Source organism: Talpa europaea, assembly GCF_964194135.1.
Source record: "Talpa europaea genome assembly, chromosome: 4".
NCBI classification, from domain to species: Eukaryota; Metazoa; Chordata; class Mammalia; order Eulipotyphla; family Talpidae; genus Talpa; species Talpa europaea.
In genome coordinates this window covers 123,691,245-123,717,646 of record NC_140070.1, presented here as the reverse complement: position 1 = coordinate 123,717,646, position 26,402 = coordinate 123,691,245, and the positions used below count along the sequence as shown (strand labels likewise).

Here is a 26,402-nt window from a genome sequence, read left to right as displayed (position 1 = left end):
TGGGCCATATTAACTACAATACAAAACTATCTCAACCAGCATGACGACTAGTTTTGGAACTGAATTTTTAGTGGATTGTGTTGGTGTTGACAAAAGGACCAGGACAGTTTCATCAGGTTGGCATTAATCATGTTCTTCTCTGTAGTTCAATGCTGCTTTGCAAGTTCTTAATTTAAGAACTTAATCATTCTGCTTTGATTTAGTGCAATTTCAGTAGAAGCCCATCACATCTACCAAACTGTAAGTTTCTCTAGCATCCTGTCTCATCCATCTTTCCGGATCTCGCATTTATTAATAAATAGTTCATATGTCAAACTGTTTTATCTCAAAAGAATAAAGAGTTTCTTTTATTCAGAGTATGCCTTCTAAATTTCTTCCAGATATTTGGTACAACTGTATAAAAGTCATGATGACACAGAAATTTTGAAGACGATTAAGACTCAGTGGACGTCTTTGGGCCTTGAAGATGTACAGTTTGTAAATTACTCTGTGCTGCTTAATCTGCCGGGAGCCTCTCCTGGCTCTGTGATGCTGAGCAGCAGCGGCCAGTGCTTTCATCCTAATGGCCAGGCTTGCAGTGAAGAAGCCAGAAAACACAGCAGCCAAGATCTGCTCTACTCATATGCAGCCTATTCTGCCAAAGGAACTCTCGAGGTAATATGACCATTTGTCTCTGTCATTTACTGTGAAATGGAATTAGAAAACAACAGCTTTCATCTAAATTGAACTAACTGGCAAGATGCAACATACAAAAGTAACCATTAAATGTTCTCAGTGTGCAAGTGCCAGGAAAGGGGAAGGAAGATTGGATTCCCTGACCCTTTTCTTGTCATATTTTGAAAGTGAAAACATGTTAGAAGAATTTAATTCAAAAGTGTTGAAGGTGTGACTGAGTCATTCAAATTTTGCTTAGTCTACACAGTACAAATTCATTTCATTCTTTGGTTTTGAAGGAACAAATGTTAATAGATAGATATGAACAGAAAGAACAGAAATGGAAACTGTTATGTTTTCAAACTATGTACAGACACAAAGCATGAAGAGGAAATCAATGTGATTATTCACACATTAAAGATTTGAAATGCAATGCTTCTGCTTTCATGCTGGAAAACACATGAGCTAGGGGGCCAGGTGTAGCTTATTTCTTGACTTTCTCTGGCTTAGCTAGTGTTTTGGTGCAGTGTTTCATTGGCACAGTGGTTAAGTGCATGGTTTCTGGATTCATATGGATTAGTTTCAAATCTCAGCTCCACAATTACCTGCTGTTACTTAACCATCTAGGACTAAGTTTCATCATCTTTGTAATGGGGATGGTAATAGCTCCAACTTCATTAGGGTTTTGTGAGCACTAAATTAGTTAATCTATGTAAATCTTGGCAAACAGAGCCTAACCAAGAGCAAGAACCAGTTAGGTAATATGCATAATTGGTCACTAGTTTCTTTTATGTAGGCAAGTTTTCTCTTTCTATATAAAAGTATAATTTTAACATATATATAACATATGTTTAATATATAACATATATATTCAGTCTTTTATGAACGTGTACATTACCCTATTTAATACAAGTGAAATGTCATATTTATGATTGCTGTTAATAATGGGGTACAGATTTTTAAGACTATAACTTAACAAATGATTAGTATTTGAAATATTTAAACCATTTAAAGATACTTTCAAATAACTCAAAATGTTTTAACTTGCATGCTTATGCCTAATATTTGGGGTGAGAGGTGTAAGGGGTGAGAGGATTCACCAGAGACAGGGTGGGGAGAAGAACAGGCAGACTGACGGACTGAAATACACTGCTGAGGGGAGCAGCGGGCAAGACAGTAGTCTGCTGTGCCATGTGGGTAGCTCCCTGGCTGGGGATTGGACTGATGCTGCAGAGGCTGCAGATAGCTTCACAGTGCTATGCTTAACTGCTTGCACCGCCAGGGAGGTTGTATTCTTTGACGTCCAGTGGCAGGGTACATATAATCAGTATCACCTTGAAAAGCCTTATTATTATTATTATTTAAGAGTTAATACAATATTAAGTGTCTGAGTTATTTCAAGTGTAAGACATATATGATTTGATTGATAAATTTATACTATTTCTTGTAGGTAATTATGGAAACATACCTGTGTATTAATGAAAATGGAGAAAGTCACCTGCACAGGGCTGGTTCACTCTTGATTTGGGCAGAGGGATAAAAGAGAGAGAGCCCCAGGCTCTTGGTGGATTTTTCAGGCATTGATGCTCTCTGAGGGAACCAGGTACACTGACACACCAGGCTGGGAGGCTGGCAGGCAACAGAGTCTCCATCCCCCCATAAAACTTTAAGCTCATTCCCTGGGCTCTCTCTGGCATTCTCTCTCGTGTAGTCTCATGTTCTTGCCTCTTCTGTAGTCACATTGCTAGTTTTCTCACAGCCTCTGCCTCACAGCTTTTATTCCCAACTCTAGGCTCAGGCATGCACACCTATGATACACACACCCCATACTGCAGGTGCCTGCAATCAGGCATGGGTGCCCCGCACCCATGCCCCCAAGGACTTTTTGCATCTACATGATCAAGGCTGCAGGTGACTGTCACAGAGACTAGTGTCACAAAAAGCCTCACTAAGTGAATTAGTGAATTGGTTCAGAAGTCAGCCAGGGCTCTTTGGTTCAGAAGCTTTAGTCTCAGGCCAAAATTCTTGAGTTAACCCATATATTTTCTATCTGACCTGCAGCCATGCTAATACCCCAAATATTTCCAGCTTTCTCTTTATACCAAATTCAAGTCCAGCACAGTCATCTTCTTCGACCACACCAAAGCATGTACAAAATAGCACAGCAGAAACACCAGGAAGTGGTGAACTTTCAATTTTCCTTGACTGAGGTGACATGGAAAAGCTATGAAATGCAACTGAGGTTCATGTTTTCTCAGTATGGTCATTTTAAATAATCCATTGGACTTTTGTGGTTGGTTGGTTGTTGAATGTTCCCTTGTAACTGTACTGCTTAGTGTTTTCTATGCATTTATCAGTTATGAATGTTTAAATTTCCTCCTTGTTTCAATAAAAGGAAACTGACGTCTACTACAGAATCAAGTTATTACCTCAATGTCCGTGAAGTCATCATTCATATGGGGACTTTCCTCCTTTAATAAATTTTATTAAATTACCATTTTTAATAAGAAGTTTTGAAATAGGCAAAGGAAAGTAGCTATTAAGAGAGAGAAGTAAAGATAGTTACAATATACACTACATTCCTTGATGTAGTACCTGTAGAAATATATTCCATCTTTGAAATACTATGTGTAAATAAAAGTGAGTAGTATTAGAGGAACTAAAATGCAATATAGAGAACACTTTGTATTTGATTAATGTAATTGAGAAATTAACTGTACAAATTAGATGATGACACTGACAATCATCCTTTTAAGAATTGTATTAATAATTCAAATATATTGCACTAAGCACATAAGAATATAGACACCTATGTCAATAAAGTATATAATGTCACTGATATTATTTTTTGAACTTAAACTATATTATTACAATTCTCAAAAAACCAAGGCAATTTCTAGGTATTACATAAACATAGAGTACATGCATATATATTATATATGTGTGTCTTAGAGAGAGATTATTGAAATTCACATATTCTATTTTTTTTTTTTTTAAGTTTTTTTTTAATACTGGCAGTATTTTTTTTTTTTTTTATAGAGGCATGCTTTATTTATTTGTTTGCTGGTTTGTTTGTTTGTTTTGTTTATACATGCACTGGGTACAGTCAGAAGCGCGGGAGGGTGAGAGAATTCACCAGAGCCAGAGCGGGGAGCAGAGCAGGCAGAAGGACCGAAGTACACTGCTGAGGGGAGCAGCGGGCGGCAGGAGAGGTCTGCACGCCATGTGGGACCCTCCTCTGGTGGCCGGGGAGCAGCCGGGGATCGAACCGGCGCCGCAGAGGCCGCGCGCAGTTTCGCAACCCAGCGCTCAACCGCTGCGCCACCGGGGAGGCCCTGAAATTCACATATTCTAATTAAAAGACACTGGTTATTTTCTGTAGCTCTTCAGCCCAATCCTTAATGTATATCAGGCTTATGAGTTTGCTGATGATTCAGACTATACTTACTTCTGGATTTTGAATACACAGTGTTTGCATGAATTTCTATCAGGCAGAAGCATTAACAAGTTCTTAAATTATTCCACTCTGACTGCCAGCAAAGCTCCCTACTACTTTTGCTTTTGACAAGGTTATTTGTAGAAGAGGACTCCCCTTCTCTTTGAAGAGCTGTCATGTCCATTCATCATATGACCGCTTTGTATAAGCTTCCAATTTTTGCTCTCTGGTAACAGTCTAAACAGCATTTGTGATATCTGAGATCTACTTCGAAAACCTACTTAGTGCCAGTATGATGGATCGGTGTATTTTGCAACTTCTTTGTAATTCATTGTGCACTAGAAAGGTGACATTGTTTACCCCATCATAATGACAGGTGGGTCAGTAAAAGGGTCTGAAGTAGAGTTGTCCTCTCAGACGCAGAATGCATATTAAAATGGAAACATAAATAATTTAGCATCAGTGAAGTTAGCTTCAGGGAATAAGCAGTGATTTATATTTTTATCAAAAGGTAAATATCAACTATAATATTGTCACGATGTTAAAAACATTGGTAGTGAGTGCTGACAATGTCTAGTCAGTTTTATAAATAGAATATATTGCTTTATGCAATTTCCATGCAATTATTTCTTTTGTCCTTTGCAGGTACAGAAAAGGAAAGAGAACAATTAATATTTGATATAGGTTCATTAGATTAAGTCTTATGACTTATTCTTATTTTGAACAGGGATTTGTTTTTATTCCTATATGTTTTACAGATTTTTGGAGATTCATTTCTGCTTAGAATTATTTTATATCTGAAGGACAAGTCAAATGATGCCTAAATTTTATGGAGAAACTTATTTTCAACAATCCATTATCTGTGCATAAGATCTATTGTTATGAACACATCCATCATTGTTTCATTCCTTAGAGAGCACAGTTTAAGAGCCAGACTAGCATCCTACTTTATTAGTTGCATGTCTGAATTAGTCACTTTATTTCTCTAAGACTCAGTGTCCTCATCTGTATAAGGGTAATAATAATAGTACCACAAATATTTTCTTGTGGAGAAGAAATAATATAAATCTTGTTAAATATCTGGGACTTGGAAATAACTCAATACAAGCTATTGTTCATTATTATTATTTGGCATTTTGTATATATTTAAAAGGAAGAAATTTAGGAAATATCAGAATAATATATCATAAAATTTGGAAATACAAACTTTTATCACATTTTCTAAACATAATCTTCCTGTCTTGTTTAACATGACAAATAATGATCATTAAGGAAGAAAATGCCTTGGTAGGTATGAATCAAAAATCAAAAATGTATAAATATATATTAATATAAAATATATAAATATTTTAATGTCATAGTCATATCTTTAATTACCCTAGTCATAGCTTTACTTAAAAATTGAAAGCTCAACCCAAAGGACATAGAAACATTGATTCAAAAGAAATACCTGTACACCTATGTTTATTGAAGCACTATTTACAATAGGTAAAACCTGGAAACAACCCAAATGCCCAAAAATAGATGACTGGATCAAGAAGATGTGGTATATATACACCATGGAATATTTTTCAGCAATCAAAAAAGATTTTAAAAAATACCAGAAAGCTGAAGGAGTAGATTGGAATCGTATTAGTTAAACTTTCTTGTCTCTGTTTGAAGATGAAGCTACTGTCTCACCAACACAGACATGTGAGATTGTAGCAGCTTTTCCATGCTGAAAATCTCTTTGTGCTTTAGTTGTCTTCCTTCTTTTTCTCTAGTGGGATCCACCCATTGGTCAAAAGTTCAAAATTGTGAAATGACTCACTCTGAGGTATTGCATAATGAAGTTTTTATTATGTTTTCACAGAGTCTGTATAAAATCCCTTGCCTTAATATGGCCTTCTATTTCTGGTTTTTTGAGCTCTGTGACAAATCAATTGAGTTAGCAAATCAATTCCATATTCCTTCTTTTTTTAATTTTGAGAATAATAACCATGGCATTACTTTTCAAATTTTAGATATGTTTTCCTATATTTAGACAGAAGTATTTACAAATAAAGCATGAATCTATACAATATATTGTCCATAGTTATTTGTTCACAGAGATTACATCTTAATCTGAGAACAAGAACAGGAGTATATTTTATCAAATAAAAGTTTTAAAACAAAGGTAGATAAATTCTCCCTAATGTGAAAGTGCAGTGGGCTATTTTTGCATCTTTATTAGCACAAATAAGGCATTTTTAGTTAAAAAGTATGTGACAGAAGGCTAATTTGGCAAAAGTTATTTATAAAACTCTGAATCACCATAATTAACTGTTATTGGACAGGAATTTGTAGGTCAGCATTTTTATTTTTATTATTGATATGATTTAAAACATACCATTTATAAAGTTAAATGATAATGTAACTTTCTAAGCAGGTTCAATTTATATTTTAATTTCCATAAACTGCTAGAACTTAAATATATAGTTTACAAAAAAGCATTTATCTCTTTTCAGCAAGTGCTGCAAATTCAGTCTTTTTAGTCTAAAGTGATCTGAGGAAAAACTAATCCTTAGTTATATGCACTATTTCAATATACTACAATTGATTTTATTTGTATTTATGTTATTTTTAGTATGCATTCATGTATGATTCAGAAGTAGAGTACCCCATATCTTTAGATATCTGCTACCACATCACAAGAAACATAAGTCACCCATGATCCTCCAACATAGCACATTGTACCTCTGCCTCACACTGCCCCCTACTATATCCCTCCTACTGTCAGCCTCAGTTTCATTTTTAGACTTTTAGGGTTGTTGTTGCTTGGGCCACATCTCATTCTGTGTTTTCTTCCTCTATATTCTATATATGCATGAAAAAATATGGTTTTTGTCTTGTCTTTCTCCTTTTGACTTATTTGACTTTATCATAATGCCTTCAAGTTCTATCCATGTTGCTGCAAATTACAAGATTTTGTCTATTTTTATAGCTGAATAGTATTCCATTGTGCATGTATATACCACGGCTTCATAATCCATTCATCTGTCATTGGACATATAGGTTACTTAATAATATTGACTATTGTATATAGCACTGCAGTGTACATAGCTATGCATATGTCTCTGAATTAGTATCTTTTGCATTCTTCTGGTAAATACCTGTGGATTTTCTGGATCACATAGTAAATATATTTTTAATATTTTGAGAAACCTCAAATACTGTCCCGTACTACTTTCCACATGGACTGGACCATTCAACATTTCCACCAACAGTGTACAAAAATTCCTTTTCCTGTGCTTTTAATTAAAACTTGCTGGTTTTGGACTTTTTGTTATGAAAATGTTCACAGGTGTGAGATAGTATTTCATTGTAGATTTGCCTTGCATTTCCCGATAAGTGATGATGAACATTTTTCCATGTGTCTATTTAGCTCTCTGCCCAATTTTTGATTGCTACTTTTTCATTTTATTTTTATTGATCATATGAGTTCTTTATAGATCTTAAATATTAGCCCCTTGACAAAAGCATTATATTCAAATATTTTCTCCCATGTGATGGGGTGTGTTTTTATTTTATTGATGGTTTCTTTCACAGTGCAGAAATGTCTATTAAGGCCATATGTCATATTTACTGCTGGGAGGCTATTCTATTATTCCATTATTGATTTTCTGCCAGTTGATCTGCCCATTGATGAGAGCACAGTGCTCTTCTTTCGACACTCCCTATTCTGGCGCATACATATTGATGAGTTTTATGTTTTATTGATGTGTTATTCCCTTAATCATTATATAATAACTATCCCCTATCTCTTGTTTCCTTTTTTAGCTGAAAGTCTAATTTGTCTGGTGTAAGTATAGTTATCCCTCTCTGTTTTGTATCCAATTTGCATTGGATCCCATTTTCTACCCATAAACGTCGAACCTATATTTATCTTTGGAACTCAGATAGAGCTCTTGGAGAGATCAAAGGTTTTTTTTTGTTTTGTTTTGTTTTTGTTTTTCCTTGCTCTGGTCCAACCTTGTATGTGGTGTCTTTTGATTGGTGAGTTTCAGTCTGTTTATATTTTGGATGATTATTGAAATTTCAGAGTCTACTATTGCCATTTTGTTTTAGTTTTTTGGTGTATCTATTTCCGTTTTCAGTGTTTTGTTTTGTTTTGTTTGGTTTTGTGTGTGTGTGTGTGGACGTTCTCCTCTTTGATTTCAGTATTTCTTCAAGGGGAGTTCTAGTATTTGCTGGGGTTGAAATATTCCACCTTTGTTCCTTTCACTTGGAAATTTGCCTGCTGGGATCACTGAGCACAAAGGCTCCTCCATATGTATCTCCCCTCAGTTTGTTTTGTGTGCACACAGCAGGGCTCTCCCTTCTTCAGGGGCACTTGCTAGGCAGAAGAACCATGGCTTACAAGGTAACTTCCTGCTCAGAACCAGGATTTCCAAGGGTTTCAGTCACCCTTGATTTGCTTAATGAAGCATGAATCTCTTCAGTGTCATTACTGGTGTTGCCCATTCTGATCTCTGATGTCCAAGAGGTGTTCCAGTGTCTCCCCCCACCACCCACACTCTGGGTGGAGCACTCATCTGGGTTAATTTTTAGACTATTCTCTCTAATTAACTTTCAAAGTAGTAGAATTTTATCATTACCTCATGGCCTCCAGAAAGAATTCTTTTGAATGAACTTGTAATTCCTTCAATACCCTTACCTTAATAAGTTGAGTATCATTTATTAAATAAAGTGTTCTGTGATTAATTTGTTTTTCCTTATATTTTAATTTGATACTGGAAGATTAACTAACATGGAATTTCACCATCTGGGTTTCGCTAATGTAGCAAGAGGCTTTTCAATATTTAACAAATACATACTGAGTGCCACTTTTGTGCCAATCACAGGACATGAAGTGATAAATAAGAAGGTTTTGGGTACTGCCCACACATATCCACATGCATCTGGCAGTCTCATTGAAAATAACTGAGCAATTTGGTGAACAGTTTAATTGCAAGGTTTAATTCTGCTATGCACATTACCAAGTTATTTAAATATTTTAAATTTCAGTTACCTCATCTATGAAGTGGGCACACATATCTGCTAAATATAAATATCCTGAAGATGGACTGAAAAACTGATATAATTTCAGTGAAAAGTCTAGCACAGAGGACAGTTAAGTCGTTATTTTATTTTTCTCCTATATCATCTTAGAACAGTTGTGTTCAGCTTAAATCTTCTTAGCACCCACACACGTACACATGTCCAACTTTCTAATACCTGGGGTTTCCTCTGAATTTGTTCTTGCTTTTGTCTTTACTTGCTATTTCTCACTTCTGGCCGTAATCTGCCTCTTGACTCTTTCCAATTTGCCCAAGCTTAGTTACAAGCTTCAACCATATCTCCAATTCATACTAATTTCTAATTTCAACCACCTAGTAAAGACTTAAGTAATATATTTTTACCACTTTCAAAGGTCAGGCTCACATGTCCCAGTGGTGTGCCAGCCCAGCTCAAGTTAGTTTTTTTCCTGCTAATGAGAGTCAATTATGTGAATTTTCCTAATTGTGGTGTGATATTTAAACCGCAGAAATTTTCCAATACTACACATCCGATTTTTGTTTTGTTGTGCTTTGCCCAAAGGAGCTGTTTTACTGGCATACAACTTTATAGCACTTAGCACTTAGCAGGAAACTGGTTTGTTAATTAAGACATGACCTTGATATTAGGGTGGATCAAACAAAGCCAAGCACAATGCCATTGGGTAAAAGGTGAGAGAGCACTCAGATTCCACTTCAAATAGCTTACACCTCCCATTTAAGGCCACAGAAGTCACTAGAAGGTCTGTATAGGTATTGCCTACTTTTCAAAATTTGTTTTAATACAATTCACTTTTACAAAACACCCACATTAATATCTGTTTTACCTACGTTAAAAAACTCCAAAGGTGATTTTTCTTTTGTAATAAAAGGTAAAATGTGAATGTGTGGTCAGTGTTTGTTTTACGAAGAGCCTTTACAGAGGCAGAAACCCCCTGAGCAGCAAGAATAGAATAACCAAACACCTTTCCTGGAATTACCTTATATAGATTGTATCTATTATATCAGTCATAATTTTTCTTTATATTAGTGTGATTTTAGGTTGTGTATGTTATTTGATATGACTCAGCAGGTTTTTAAAAAATTATTGAAATAATATTGGTTTACAGCATCATGCATTTATATCTATGTATCATACATTATTATCACCGCCGAAAGTCTAGTTTCCATTCACCACCATAAAAATTAACTTCCTTTTTTCATTTTACCCAACATATTTCAACCCCCCTCTCTCACTGGTAACCACTAATCTGTTCTCTGTATCTAAGAGTTTTTGTTCTGTTTTGTTATTTTTTTCCTTTGTTTCTTTATATTACATGAGTGAAATAGAAATATTTTTCATTCACAAATCTGATTTATTTCATTAAACCAAATAACTTCAGAGTTCATCTATGTTATTGCAAATGGCAAGATCACATCTTTTTATGACCGAGTAGCATTCCATTGTGTTTATATTCCACATCTTTACCCAATTTTTCACTGATAGATAACTAGGTTGCTTCAATATCTTGGCTATTATAAGGGATGTGACAATGGCCATAAAGGTACATATGTCTTTTTTAATTAGTATTATTGTATTGTTCAGATAAATAGCAGTATTTATCAAAAATATTTATCAAAAATATTTATATAAATTAATGGAACTGCTTCTTTGCTTTATGTGACTTTAGTTCATGAAATTTTTCATACGAAAATTCTATTTTTGGATAGTGGAGAAGCCTATAAAAGTAAGGGTTAGGAACTTTACCTCTGGTTTCCTTTTATTTATTTATTTTCTAAGATTTATTTATTTATGCATACAAGAACTGGGGTGTAGGTCAGAGGTGTGGGAGGGTGAGAGGATTCTGCAGAGACAGAGTAGGGAGCAGAACAGGCGGATCCACTGAAATGCACTGCTGAGGGGAGCAGCGGGGGAGACAGGAGAGGTCTGCTAACCCATGTGGGTCAGCATCCTGGTGGGGGATTGAATTAATGCAGCAGTGGCTGCTGATAGCTTCATAGTGCTGAGACTTAACCCCTTGTGCCACCTGTGTTCCTTTTAAGAGAAGTTTCATGGTTATATAAAGTTTGGCTTTTAGACAGAGCTAATCAAAGATCAAGAGGTGAATTCTTTTAAAAAATTTCCTGAAACAGTCTATGAGCTATAGAATTGCCCGAGATAATTTTGGCTCCTGGATCATTTTGAAAATTATTTCTTGATCTTTCATTCTGATTCTCAAACAACAACACATTTTCCACCATGAACTTCCAAGAAGGTCGACCCATTTCCCAACTGTCCCTCATGCTTCTCCGGGAGATAGTTCACTGTCACCACCTTATTCTTGTATGCTTATTTCAGAAGGAATTATCCAGTGCTGTTGTTGCTATGAATATATATATAGGCTATATATAGATACAGATATGTATCCACATTGGGGTATCAATAAATATCATGGGATGTGATAAAGTTGAACAAATTATCATAATCAGTATCACTGAGAATTACAGAAATATAGATGGAATAAAATTAACCTACTTTATACTATTTTATTCTTCATGTTGAAAAAATAATCTATACTTTATATCTCTTTTATTTGTCTATATTTTGTTTATCTATTTTATTTATTTGTCTATATCTAGGATTCTTCAACCAAATATGGAACTACATATGTATCTACTTTTTTTTAGTTTATAAACAGTCTTTTTTTGTCTTAAATCGAGGTGCAATTGACTTAAAGCATTGCATTTTATTAGCTTTAGGGCATATCTAGTGATTTAATATTTGTATATACTATCAGGTGATCAGCACAATAAATTTAGCTAGTATGTCACCATATTTAGTTGAAAACTTTTGTTTGTTCATGATGAAAATTTTAAAAATCTGCTTGCTTAGCAACGTTCAAATATGCAATACACTATTACTAACTATAATTACCTTGATATACATTATATACCATGATTTATTTATCACTGGAAGGTTGTGCCTTTTTACCCCTTTAGAGTAAGTGAATTAATCAGGCTTTCTACGCTGTTAGCCTTTGTGGCTATCATTAATTTGATCGTGATAATATAGAAGGTGCTTGAGAACATGGGAATGGGGTGTGCATACCTGAGTATGGACACATGGACTATGGGTGTGTGCGCATGTGCAAGTGTGAACAGCTGAGCCTAGAGGCCAGAGATATAAGGGAGGATGGCTATGAGAGGACGAGCTGTGTGACTACAGAGAGGCAAGGCTACAAGAGAATACTAAAGAGAGCTCAGAGAAAGAGTAAGATTTGTAGGGGTCTGGGAGGCTGCCCCTTGCCTTGCTAGCACTAGAACCCTCTTCACATATTTTGCCACCACCCCATAAACATTTTTTTTTAAGATTTATTTTATACAAGAACCAGGGTACAGGCCAGATGCACGGGAGGGTGAGAGGATTCACCAGAGACAAAGCGGGGAACAGAACAGGCAGACTGACAAAATACACTGCTGAGGGGAGCAGCGGGCCAGACAGGAGAGGTCTGCTGCGCCATGTGGGATTCTCCCCAACCGGCTGAGATAGAACCGGCGCTGCTGAGGCTGTGAACAGCTTCACAACACTGCGCTCAACCGCCTGCACCACCAGGGATGCCTCCCCTAGACATTTTAAGTCTCCTTTTTGGTAAAAACTGATCAACCATCCAACATACTATCCCCTTTTTTCTGCTGTGCAACCTCTAACTAATGCACCTATTGAGTGCAAACTAATGGTGCCCTACCACCAAAATGTTGCTTCATCCTACCTTGATAAAGTTTCCTGAAATTCCAGTTTTATCTAGTCTCCACCCTATAAAAATCATTAACTTCCTATTTTAAATTCAGTGTTTTACTCCTTCATGTAGTTAATGTCTTTGTTTCATTGAGACTCCTTACTCTCTGAAGGAATTTGTATTTGCACTTGCCCAAAAAGTTCTTCCCTACCCCCCAGGTCAAACTTCTCATCATTTGGATGTGATTCTGTCACTGGACAAGGGGTCCACTGTGGCTCTTGAAAACCTCTAGTCAGGAATAAAAAGGACTCCAGGCATCAATGTGGAATTGTAGTGTCAGCAGGAAGGGCACAGGGCAGGATCTCTATGATCCGAGCCGGTGGGTGAAGGAGGAATCCTGGAGCCCTTGGTGACTTTTTCAGGGTTTTATTGGGATTTTACCAGGTACATGGCAGGCAGGGGTGCCAGGGAACCGGGGGCCAGGAGGCTGGCAGGCTTCCAAGCCTCCAGCAAGTCTTCATTTTTTTACTCTCTGGCGTTCTCTCGTGGCCTCTTCTCCACTGGTTCTGTTTCGCTCTCTTGCTTGTTCTCCTGATTCTGTTCCACTCTTCTGGCATCCCAAGATGCCGCCCTTATAAGCCCAGTTTTTCAGCCCAGGTGTACCCACCTACACATGCCCACATCCTACTCCAGGTGCCTGCCATCAGGCATGCATTCAGGACTGTGGGGATCCATCACCAGTCCTAGTAGTGGGAGGGCAAAAAGCCTGACAATCATTTACCCTTCAGGAATGCAAGGAATCAATATTTGTTGATTGGGAGGATAAGAGATCTCCAAGATATCTAGGGATAACTCCTTTTACCAGGGTGGCTCCCCAAACAAAAAACGAGAATATATGGTGTTATGGGTGTCAGCTCCTATGTGAGTTACTGTGATTTAAACAATCAAAACTTTCACTTCCTTCTTTCTCAGCCACTGGGTACCAGATGAGCTGGAAAGAGAGCTGTGTGTATGGGTTAGAGGTGCACATAATTATGTTTTGTCAGCAGCAGAAAATTGATTGTCTTTTATCAGCAGCCTGAGACAGACTACATTTTTCAGGGGGTTGTAAGTTATTTTGACATTTGACTTATTTCTCCATTTGTGGGTAGAGGAAGGTACAAAAAAAAAATTTAAATGTGATCAAAGGACTTGCATCCAGGTACTTTAAATTTCTGCAAAAAAAAAAAAAATAAGATTGCTGAACAAGGTCTAATGTTTGATTATTATTTTGGTTATTTATCAGCTAAATCCTGGACCCATCTGTAATGGCAGGAAGACACAGGGCAGGATCTCTATGACCCTATGCAGATGAGTAGAAGAGAGTCATGGAGCATTAGTGGCTTTTTTCAAGCTTTTATTGGATTTACCAGGTGCAGGGCAGGTAGGGGTGCTGGGGGGCCTGGAGGCTGGCAATCCTTCCAGCCCCCAGTGAACCTTCACTCTTTCTGGGCTCTCTGACATTCTCCTGTGGTCTCGTTCTATCTCTTTTTTCTTGCTTGTTCTCCTCTCTGGCTTGTTCTATTCTATGCCACCACCCTTATAAACCCCATCTCAGCCCACGTGAATCCCACCTACGTATGCTCACACCCTATTCCCGAGGCCCGCCATCAGGCATGCATTCAAGACTGCAGGATTCCATCATCAATCCTAATGGCAGGAAGGCAGAAAAGGCTGACAATTATTTACCCTACACCATCCTATCTCAATCTATTTAATAATGCTTCCCTTGACATTCTTGTTAAAATTATTCCTCATCACCCTCTACTATATTGCCCTTTCTTTGTTCTCTTAGGATATAGCATAACCAAGTGTTTTCTGAACTGCTAATGTCTTCGTTCAATTTTTCATTGTTAAACTCTCAGCAAGAAAATAAAGCACTGTAAGAAGGGATCATTTGTATTACATTTCCCTCATACCTTCAGAAATTAGAATATAAACGGATGCTTATTGGAAATTGAAATAATTATCATTTTTTCCCATCTTGGTCATTAAGAGGCTCTTTAAGTTGGCTTCTGAGTCCTTTAGCATAAGCTTAGAAGTCTTTAATGATTTCACTCTTCTGTAATATGACAAAATCTTTCATATTCATCCTATTAACATTCTCCATTATTACATTCATTGAATTTTATATTTCTGTCTCCCCCTTTTATTTTTTACCTACTTCTGTATGTGTTTTAATCATTGTTCTTTGAAGATGTATTTTTTAGCTTTTAAAATGCTATTTAATAAAAATGTCTAAAAGGAAGGATACTTTAACTGGAGGTAACATTGGTTTATATTACTGTGTATGACTCAGAGGTACAGGATCACACTTCCTCAGATGTGTGTTACCACACTTCTGCCACCACCTGAGCTCTAATAATCCTTCCACATATGGTCTATTGGGCTCCCTCTCCAGTTTGCTCCCTCTTTGTCTTTGGTAACCTCAATTGTGCAGTCATATTTCTAGGATGTTTTGTTTCTTTATATTCCACATATGAAAGAAATCATTCATTGGTATCTGTCTTTCTCTTTCTGACTTATTTTACTTAGCATATTCTCTTCCAGTTCCATCAGGTTATTGCAAGAGACAAGAATTAATCTTTTTTTTAAGCTGAATAGCATCCACATTTTTTTAAAGATTTGTTTATTTATGCATACAAGAGCTGGGGTACTGGCCAGAGATGTGGGGGTGAGGGGAGTCACCAGAGACAGAGTGGGGAACAGAACAGGCAGACTGACTGAAACACACTGCTGAGAGGAGCAGTGGGCGAGGCAGGAGAGGTCTGCTGCACCATGTGGGTTTCTCCGTGGCCGGCCAGGGATCGAACTCGTGATGCAGAGGCTGCAGATTGCTTCATAGTGCAGTGCTTAAACCTCTTGCACCACCAGGGAGGCCCATATCACATCTTTATTCTCTCATCTGTCATTGGGCATTTGGTTTGTTTCCATGACTTAGCTGTTTAAATGGTGCTGAAAAGAACATTCATGTGTTGCCTTTGAATTAGTGTTTTGTATTCTTCCAGTAAATTCCAATGAATGAAACTGCTGGATCATATGGTAGATCTATTTTTAGTATTTTAAGAACCTCCATACTGTTTTCCATAGGATCTAGACCAGTCTGCATTCCCATTAACTGTATAAAAGTGTTCCTTTTTTATCCACACCCCTGCCAACACTTGTTTCTGAATTTTTTGATAAGAACAATTTTCATAGGTGTGAGATATTATCTACTTATGGTTTGATCTGTATTTTCTTGATGACCAGTAATGATGAGTATTTTGTTTTGTACCTGTTTCCCATCGGTCAGTCTTCTTTGGAGAAGTGTCTGTGTAACTCTTCTATCCAATTTTTGATTGAGATTTTTGAATTTCTTTCTGTTGTGTTGTAAGTATTCTTTTTAGAACTTAGATATTAGTTTCTTATTAGATGTATGATGTGCAAATTTTTCTTTCATTTGATAGGGTGTCTTTTCATTTTAATGATAGTATTTGTCATAGAGCAGAAGTTTTGTAATTTATGTGATCCAATTTGTTTATTTTTCCTTGCTATTGGAGTCAAATCCCTAAGGACATTCCTGAGGTCAGTGTTGCCTATATTTTCTCTTATGTGTTCTATGATTTCAGGTTTTACATCTAAGTCCTTAATCCACTTTGAGTTAATTTTTATAATATGGCGGGAGATAGTGATCTAGTTTCTTTTAAAAAGGGCTGTTAATTTTTCCCACATCATTTGTTGAAGAGATGAGATTTGATAATGTTATTTTTAAAATATTAGCCAAACAATGTTAATAAGCATGTATATATTGTCTAAAAGACTATTTGTTAAATTTGGGGAAACAAATAGATTTTCCTTTGCACAGACTGTGTTTTCTTAATCTAGTATGCAATCTTGTTCTAAACTTTTTTTTTAATATTGACTTTGGAGACTACAAACTTATAAATGTAAATGTAATCCTGGCAGAACTATGCTTCACTTTGATTAAATTTCTGTTACAATAGCTTGACAATTGTATCACCCTTTAGACTATATGTGCAGTTAAATTAGATTGTAAAGCATTTGAAAATTTGTTAAAATATTACTCTATGGGCCTCCCCGGTGGCGCAGCGGTTGAGCGCTGGGTTGCGAAGCTGCCTGCAGCATCTGCAGCACCGGTTTGATCCCCGGCTGCTTCCTGGCCACCAGGGAGGGTCCCACATGGCACGCAGACCTCTCCTGAGCCAGCTGCTCCCCTCAGCAGTGTACTTTGTTCCTTCTGCCTGTTCTGCTCCCTGCTCTGTCTCTGGTGAATTCTCTCACCATCCCGTGCTTCTGACTGTACCCAGTGCTTGCATCAATCAATCAATCAATCAATCAATCAATCTTTAAAAAAATATTACTCTATGCCAAGGCAAGTGACTACTCTGGCACATCCTTATTATTTTTACTATGAACACACAGTACTATGCCACTAAGCATTGCATTTAGTATATCATTATAAAATAAAAGCACCCTTTTTATTTTATCCTTTATACCAAAACAAACAAACAAAAAAACCCAGAATAATGCATTGTGTGTTTCACGCTTAATGCTAAATTCAGTTGTTACTTACTAGGTTAGTAGCACTAGCTAGTATCCCTAGTGGAAGTGGCTGGAAGTCTATTTTAACTGATTAGTATTTATGCTCTAGTTTTGTTTTTTTTTTAAGATTTATTTATTTATGCGTACAAGAACTGGGGTACAGGCCAGAGGTGTGACTCCAGAGGAGTCACCAGAGACAGAGTGGGGAACAGAATAGGCAGACTGACTGAAAACACACTTGAAGGGAGCAGTGGACAAGACAGGAGAGGTCTGCTGTGCCATGTTGGTAGCTCCCTGGCTGGCTGGGGGATGGAATTCATGCTGCAGAGGGTGCGTTTAGCTTCACAGTGCTGTGCTTAAGCCCTTGTGCCACCAGGGAGGTCTCCTTATGCTCTATTTATTGTATATTTTAAATAACTATTATTCATTTAAATTATAAATGGTCATTAAATATTAAATATTTTAACAAGTCCCCTGCTTATGTTAACCCATATATAGTTGGTCTTGGTTAAGTAGAATCATTTTAAGAGGAATTTGAAAATGTGATCATTGATTGGTGGTGTTTGCCACAGGATGGGAGGAGGGAGTACTGATTTCATGCCTCAGTACATTACGGTTTTCATGATAATGTCCATAGAAAGCTTTTGGGAAAAATTAAAAATGAAGTACTAATGAAATTCTAACAATCTCTGAATTCTGAACTCTCCATAAATATTACTATATCCATGCTTTTATAAAGGAAAAACAGTAAACATTGGAGATCATTTTGATTTTATAAGATTTTTTTAAAGAGATAAGCCCTTTAATTTAAAGAGGATTCAAAAACTAGATTACATGAGAGAGTAAATTTCTAAAGCAAAACTTGTATTTAGGTGAATAGTATTTCTGATAATACTGTATTTTGTCAGTATGAGAACTGCTTCGGTTTACCATTTATGAGTTTGAGTAGAAAATTGCTGTTTTAGTCAAAACAGGCTTTTCAAATAGTGTGTACATTCAGAATTTGTCAGAGAACTAGGAGGATTCAAAGTGATTGAATGGCTAAAAATGTGAACTCTAAAAAAATTCAAAGGCTATATCATTTCATAAGTTTGAATAATTTTGGTAACTCAGGATAGAGGAAAAGCAGGCACTGGATCACTCCTCCCATGGCACCCCAGACACCTTGAGGATGACCCCCACAGACACTTCTCTCATCTACTTACTTTCTACGATTGTTCTCTTTATGTATGAAAAATTATCAGGAATTGATAATTCTGCTCATTTCTTTTAGTTATTCCCTGCCATTGCTTTTGTTGGAGGTAGTTTACCCATTTTTAAACAGAACAATAGAACCATTGACTTAATAAAATGTTACATTTAATGGTTTGATCGTTATTTTTCGGGTTAAGGTTGCTCTAATTACAGATTTTCCCATAGATAGAAAATAAATGTATATTAATGTTTATTTTTTATTATTAAAGTGTGCCTATCTTCTTCTCACCTGTTGCTATATGGCCACTACTTTATGTTGTCATCCTAATATTTTTTAACAATATAAAATACATTTTTTTCTGTTTCAATTACTATAATTTCAATCCTTTGTTCTTAGTTCAAAATTATTGAATTTGAATAAAATTTAATGGTAGGGTTTTTTTTTAAGATTTATTTATTTATTTTATACAAGAACCAGGGTACAGGCCAGATGTGTGGGAGGGTGAGAGGATACACCAGAGACAGAGTGGGGAACAGAACAGGCAGAGTGACGAAATACACTGCTGAGGGGAGCAGCGGGTGAGACAAGAGAGGTCTGCTGTGCCATGTGGGACCCTCACTGGCTGGCCAGGATCGAACCCGGGCTGCAGAGGCTGCTGAGAGCCTGACAGTGTGGCGCTCAACCACCTGAGCCATTAGGGGAGGCCCAGGTTTTTTTTTTTTAATAGGACTAAGTTTGACTTCACTCTGTATTTCTCAGTTATTCTCTTATGCCTCAGGAAAATTCTCAATGGAAAAATTGTGATGCACATGGAGTGAATATTCAAAAAGTACCTAGATTCCTGCTCATTTGACATTTCCCATTGGGAATGTCAGATGTGTCTTAATCCTTGGTATTTGGACTTAATTTAAACATTGTACTTTAGTTGGTTGAGTGGACGATTTTCTAGAATGACAGAACGAACACAATAAGAAAAGAGTCATTGTAGAAACAAGAATGTGTGGAAAGAAATGGCTTGACATTTTATCATATCATTGTATATTGATTTGTGTCTCAGAAAAAATTAAATGTGCTTTCTTGCAGCTGTGATTTTCAGTTTGCCTGCAGGTAAATAGGACTTTCAGAAAGGACCCGGTTCATAGGCATTCTTTGAAGACAGTAGATACATTTTTATTATCACCTGTCAAACCACCAGAACATTGAAACTTCTTTAATTATTGATTTTTTAGTACATAGGCTGCACATGCATAAGCCAAAATAAATTGATATAATGATGCCTGTGTTATAGAATATTTTTCTGAAAAAAATCTTACATGTCACAATGCTTAATCTATTGACATGTGGGTTTTATAGAAGATGGGCTGAAAAGCTTGTTATCTGAAATTGCCATTGTTGATGCAAGCTATTGTTATTTTTCAATAATGTGAATTCTTTTTACAGAATTGATATTTCTATAACTGTCATAACATTCTGGTACACACACAAAGAAAAAGTCAGTATCTGGCCTATGCCCTCTCAAATCAGTAAGGTATTTTCTTTCAACCTTACTAAATATAAAAAAAAATAATTAATATTTCCAATTGATTATTAGTCCTGTTTTAATATGCTGTCAGTGAATCACAAATGATTCAAATTTTAATAAAAATGTGAATTATTTCATTTTTGCAATGTGATCATTAGTATAAGATTGTTTATTTAATCAGAGTTTTAAAAGAAAGATCAATAGTTACTTATATTCTAGTGGTATCAGCAAACTCAAAGATTGTATTAATGAGACACTGGTAATCACATTTTACTAGGAACACAGTTAAAATAAAAAAAAAAAAGTCACCTGATAGAGGGTTATAAACAATTAGGTTTGCTTGGAAAAACCAATTAAAAACACAGCTTATGTTTATACAGATACAGTATAAATTGCAGTCATTTTGACTCAAGACCAATAAACTAAAATATATGTGTGTATATGTGTGTATATATACACACATGCCATACACACATCATACCAGATACCGAATGACATGACCTTTCTCTATACCAGCAGACAAATATATATGTGTAAAAAGGCAGGACCAATAAGGCACTAAGGATTTAAAAACAGAAACATTACTCTGGGATTCAAAGACGAGAAGGCCATATATAATTGGGAAAAGGGAAATGCAGTTCATCAGGTAGGTAATTTGATAAGGGCTTTAATGTATTAGCAAGTGTTTTACAGATGCAGATGAATGTAATATCTGAGGAAATATTTTATCCCAGCAATGTTTCTGATAACAAATTCACTGACCTCTTGCTGGTATTCACATATTCTTCTAAAAACAAAATTCTTTATTCAAATGAGTCTTTGATGGAACGCCTTAGTATAAAACTCTTTTAAGTACATTGAGAAGGATAGGAAGCTACAGTGTGGGATTCTCCATCTCCAATCCTTGAGTATTTTCCATGATTTCTCTTGCATTTTGTCTTATAATAAAAATTTATCAATAGGAAACATACCAACTATTATTTTAATAATAGAAATCATTACATAATTAAATAGAATTCATTTGACTGTTAGGATTTATGCTTAATAGAACCTGCAGTGCAGTATTTTTTTGTTTGTTTTGGTTTTTGTACTTTAATTATTTATTTGTTTTTTAATTTAATATTTTTTATTTTATATATTTTACATCATTTTTCATTTTTGCACAATGTATACATTTTCATCTTGGTTATATTCCCCAAATAATTCCTACCTCCCTTATTTTGACCCTATTCCCTTCTCCCCCCCACCCTCTAGTGTGTCTCTCTGGTTTATAGTTGCTTGTTGAGTTTGATTTTTACTTTATTATGGTTAGTCTTTTTCCTGGTCCTTTATAAGGAGAAAAAAAAGGACAGCTGATTCAGAGGATTTCTAGGTGCCCTCCAGAAAGGAATGCAATTCTCATATTAATTAAAAGAACTTTTAAAAATGAAAAATATGGTGTAGAACATAAGAACACTATAGGGGGTGGTAGGAGATGTGACAGAAATAGCAGTTTGGGAACATATCCCAGTCTTTGAATGTCAATCTGGTATATATGGTTGTATAGATTGTATTCCTTGCAATCCAAGGGATTGTCAGTCACAACTGGTTAAATGCAGAACTTGAACAGCTGTGATGATGGACTTTGTAAATTTACATAGTCTTTTAGTTGTCCTCAAGTCTATGAATGCTATGATTGTATTGTAGTTGAAACTTAAGAAAATTAATCTTGCAATATTTTATAAAATGACTCACATTTCAGAAAAAATGAATGTAGAATATTCAAATCCAGTTGTCTATTAAAGGCTTGAACTGCTTTTAAATCTATTCTGAAGGAAGATGGCAAAATGAAAATGAATTTAACTTCTTGAGTGACCAAAATAATTGTATCCAAATAGGAACAGAATGTGAGTGTTTGTAGTGATTGAGATGTAGACAAAAATATGTTTTCCTTTGATTTCAAATCATTATAAATGATTCTGCTATTTTATTTTATTTTTTTAAAATTTATATATTAATACAAGTGCTGGGGTACAGGCCAGAAATGTCGGGGGGAGAGGATTCACCAGTGACAGAGTGGGGAACAGAACAGGCAAATTGACAGAAGTACACTGCAGAAGGGAGTAGCAGGAGAGTCAGGAGAGGTCTGTTGCACCATGTGGGTAGCTCCTTGGCTGGCCGGGGATCAAACTCGTGCTGCAGAGGCTGTGGATTGCTTCAAGTGCAGTGCTTAACCACTTGCGCCACCAGGGAGGCCCTATTCTGCCATTTTAAATGAACAATTCATCATTTTATTTTTCTTTGACTTTTCTTATCTTTAGGCTGAAGTCATTGATGTGAGCTATGGAAATGCAGAGGATTTAAAAAGGATTAAAAAAATGAAAAATACAAAGAATCAGATTGCATTCCTGAAATTAGGAAAATTGCCACTACTTTATAAGGTTGGTCCAATGACTGTTTTTTCAGGGGTGGGGTGAATTGAATATTTTGTTTTGTTAGAATTATAAGTCTCTGTGAGTGTGGAGAGAGTGTGTGTGTGGGGGGGGGGTGGGAAGAGAGGAAGGGAGGGAGGGAGGGGAGAGGAAGGGAAAGGGGAGAGAAAAACAGAGCCACAGAGAAGTGGAGAATGTCAGAGGAAGATGGTTTTCCCAAAATAGAACATTTTATTTTTTTTAAGGTTTATTTTTATTTATACAAGAGCTGGGGTACAGGCCAGAGTTGTGGGAGGGTGAGAGACAGAGCAGAACAGGCAGACTGACTGAAACACACTGCTGAGGGGAGCAGCGGGGGAGAGGTCTGCTGCACCATGTGAGTTGCTCCCTGCCTGGCCAGGGATCTAACTTGTGCTGCAGAGGCTGTGGCCAGCTTCACAGTGCTGCGCTCAACCCGCTGCGCCACCATGGAGGCCCCAAAATAGAACATTTTAAATGAATGTCTTTAAGAAAAACAAATTGATACTTTCATTATTTAATATCAGAGGTAACTAGGAATTGGTGAATTTGTGGGGCCTTTGTAAAATTGGCACACTCTTCATAATAATACGTACTTGGAGTGTTAAGAAATGAATGCCACATTGTCCTCTTCTTATCACATAAGTGAAAATTCTAATCTATTATTAAAACTGGCTAACTACCATATATTTTATGTTAGAATATTATCTATCTGATTTACACTCTTCAGTGATTGATTTTGTTAACTGTATAACTTCACAGCTACTGATTGTGCTCAGGAATTTAATTAAAATATAATATGCTAAGGAGAAGCAGAATTTTGATTTATTTTATTTAAATAGAAGTTTATTAACACTCAACCACTAGATGCATTTACATAATTAAAGCAGCTCAATCTAAGTATCTCATAATGAGCCACCACAATTGACAGCCAGTGCTACTCATTTTTACTTCATTTTCTTTTACTGTTAAAATAGAATGGTCAGTGTAGTCACATCACTGTAATTCTCTGCTTCTGGAGATATAATGGATTTTTCCTCACACAGCCCTAAATGAGCTTTGCTAATTTCCAATTCCAAAAATGTTTCCAGAAATCTTTGCACACTCTATAAGGAGACAACAGAACAACATTTGCCTGGTTTTTTTTTTTTTTAATCACCTTTCAAGTATACTTTACTTAAATTATTCTCATAGTAGATAACTGGTCATAATCTTAAGACAGCCTTGAATAAGGAATGCACAGTAATATTAATTTTGGGCAGGATAATTTGTCAATATGTATTAAATGGCTTTAAATAATCACATTTTGATCCAATAAATTCAGTTCAGATAGTGTATTTTAATGGGAAAATAAGTCAAAGATGATAATAAGCATGATGACAACCAATGATGTCACAAAATACTCAAAACAGTGCATATGCCCCTGTTTAGTATTAAAAATTGTGCTACAGTTATATAGCTGAATATGTACAACAATGATTTGAAGAGGAGTATTTAATAATGTAAAAATCCTCTGAAGTCAAATTTATAATTATTATATAATAGTGACATTATTGTTACTTCCAAAAGAAATATTGTTAATACGGGCAAGGATTTTTCTAAACATATGTATATATTAATAAATTAATATTCACAGTAACCACATTGCTGAGAACTTTTATTACTTTTAATTTATAGGTGAGGTAAATAAGGCAAAAAAAGCTTAAGCCACTCTTCAGCATTTAGACCCATGCCATCTCATCTCAAATCCTGAGTCTACATAAACGTGTATATGTGCATGTGTGTGTTTAGCTAGAGTAGACTGGTAGGTATATAAATAATTATTCAAAGTGTTAACGTGGAGTTTGGCAAAGGCTCTAAGGTTAAAATGAATGGATATCTCAAAGTGAGCTCCACCCAACAGGAATATGTAAAAGGGAATAATTAGAAACATGTTAAGCTATAAAACTCCTCTCTCACATCTAAATATAAAATATTTAGAAATTGGAGGAGAGGATTTTATGAATAATAATTTGATATAAGTATATTTTACATTCCACTGCAAGTCTGGTAACTGGGACTTTATTGGAGCAACAAGGGATTAATATATGTCCTGTGCAGTTGTAAGGGGTTTAGTAGCTTGCGCTGACTTTAAATGAGAAACAAACACAAAAATGATGTCTGTATTGGGGTTGTCCTGTGTACACACAGCTGATAGAAAAAAAATGCACATATTTCCCATGGACTGAAAATGGACACACATAACAGAAAGATGTTTGGTTCACTACCTCATGAGAATTACCTCGTGGAATGGTGAGCTAAGGACCAGCCAGATTAGAGTATCTTTGTCCATGTCATGGAAACTACAGGGTGATCATTCTTGCATCAAAAAAGCGTCTGCCGAATTCAAAGGTAGCTAAAATATCTGAATACCAGATGTCTACTTTCTAAGACATTTATAATCTTAAACAAAGATTAAACATTTTATTTTGAAAAAAATAAAAGACACTACTGAACGGGAGAAAATATCATTCATCTATTAAGGGGCTAATATCCAAGATCTATAAAAAACTCCTACAACTCAAAAACAAAAAATACTAATCAAAAATTGAGTAGAAGAGCTACATAGGCACTTCTCCAAAGAACACAGACATATGGTCAACAGGTGGAAGAAAAAATTCTTCAGCTTCACTTATCAGGGGAATGCAAATAAAAGCCACAGTGTGAGAGCAACTCACATTTGTGAAAATGGCCAACATCAAAAAGACCAGAAACAAGTGGTGGTGCACACGTGGACCATATACTGTTGGTGAGAATATAGACTGGTCCAATTCCTATGGAAAACAACACTAAAGTTCTCAAAATATTAAACATAGATCAACCATGTGATCCAGCAGTTCCATTCCTAAGTATCTACTGGAAGTATACAAAGAGTAATTCAAAGGGCTATGTCCACTAATATGTTCATTGCAGAATTATTTACAATAACCAAGTTATGGAAAACAAACTAAGTGCCCAATGACAGATGAGTGAATAAAGAAGATGTGGCACATATAATGAATGGAATACTACTCTGCTATAAAATAAACAACTGCAAACACTTTTGTCATTTGTGACAGCATGGATGGAACTAGAAGGGGTTAGGTGGGTTATGGTAACAAAGTAAGTCAGAAAGAGAAAGACAAGTACCAGATGATTTCACTCCTCTATGGTATATGAAGAAACAAAATAAAGGGACAAACAAAAGTAAACCAAATAAACCCTAGAGATCTGACTGCAAAATTGAGACTGGTGGGTATGATGGGGTAACATACAGCTAAAGAGGTGTGAACATATTCCTCTAAATCATATAACCTATTTTATTTTATTTTATTTTATTTTATTTTTATATTTCCCATACAATTGCAACCCCCCCATTCTGACACCAGTCCCTCCCCTCCCGCACCCCACCCCCCAAAAAGTGTCTCTGGTTCATAGTTTTTTGTTGATTTTGATTTTCAGTTTCTTATAGTTATTCATTTTCCTGGTCCCTTATTTAAGTTTTCTAGTAAATCATATAACCTATTTTAAACTAATGTTGCCTCAATAAAAATTATACAATTAAAATAGAGATATAAAATAATTTTAAAATAATATCAATTTTTAAATCAAGTGTAGGTTTTTTTTTTTCAAAGAGGTACCAGTTTTGTTGCATTCCTTTAGTTCTCTCTCTCTCTCTTTTTTTTAAGATTTATTCATTTATTTATTCAAGCACTGGGTACAGTCAGAAGCACAGGAGGGTGAGAGAATTCACCAGAGCCAGAGTGGGGTACAGAACTGGCAGACTGACGAAATAC

The 26,402-nt window shown here is 35.8% G+C and overlaps 1 protein-coding gene across 1 annotated transcript in view; it reads left to right on the top strand.

Annotated features, from left to right (window-relative positions):
• NAALADL2 (N-acetylated alpha-linked acidic dipeptidase like 2) overlaps nt 1-26,402 on the top strand; it is an 881,821-nt gene that overhangs the window by 351,653 nt on the left and 503,766 nt on the right. The window contains exons 3-4 of the mRNA XM_084231106.1: nt 381-654; nt 22,459-22,578. Of these exons, the coding sequence (XP_084087232.1) occupies nt 381-654; nt 22,459-22,578 (394 nt within the window). The remainder of the gene's footprint in view (nt 1-380; nt 655-22,458; nt 22,579-26,402) is intronic.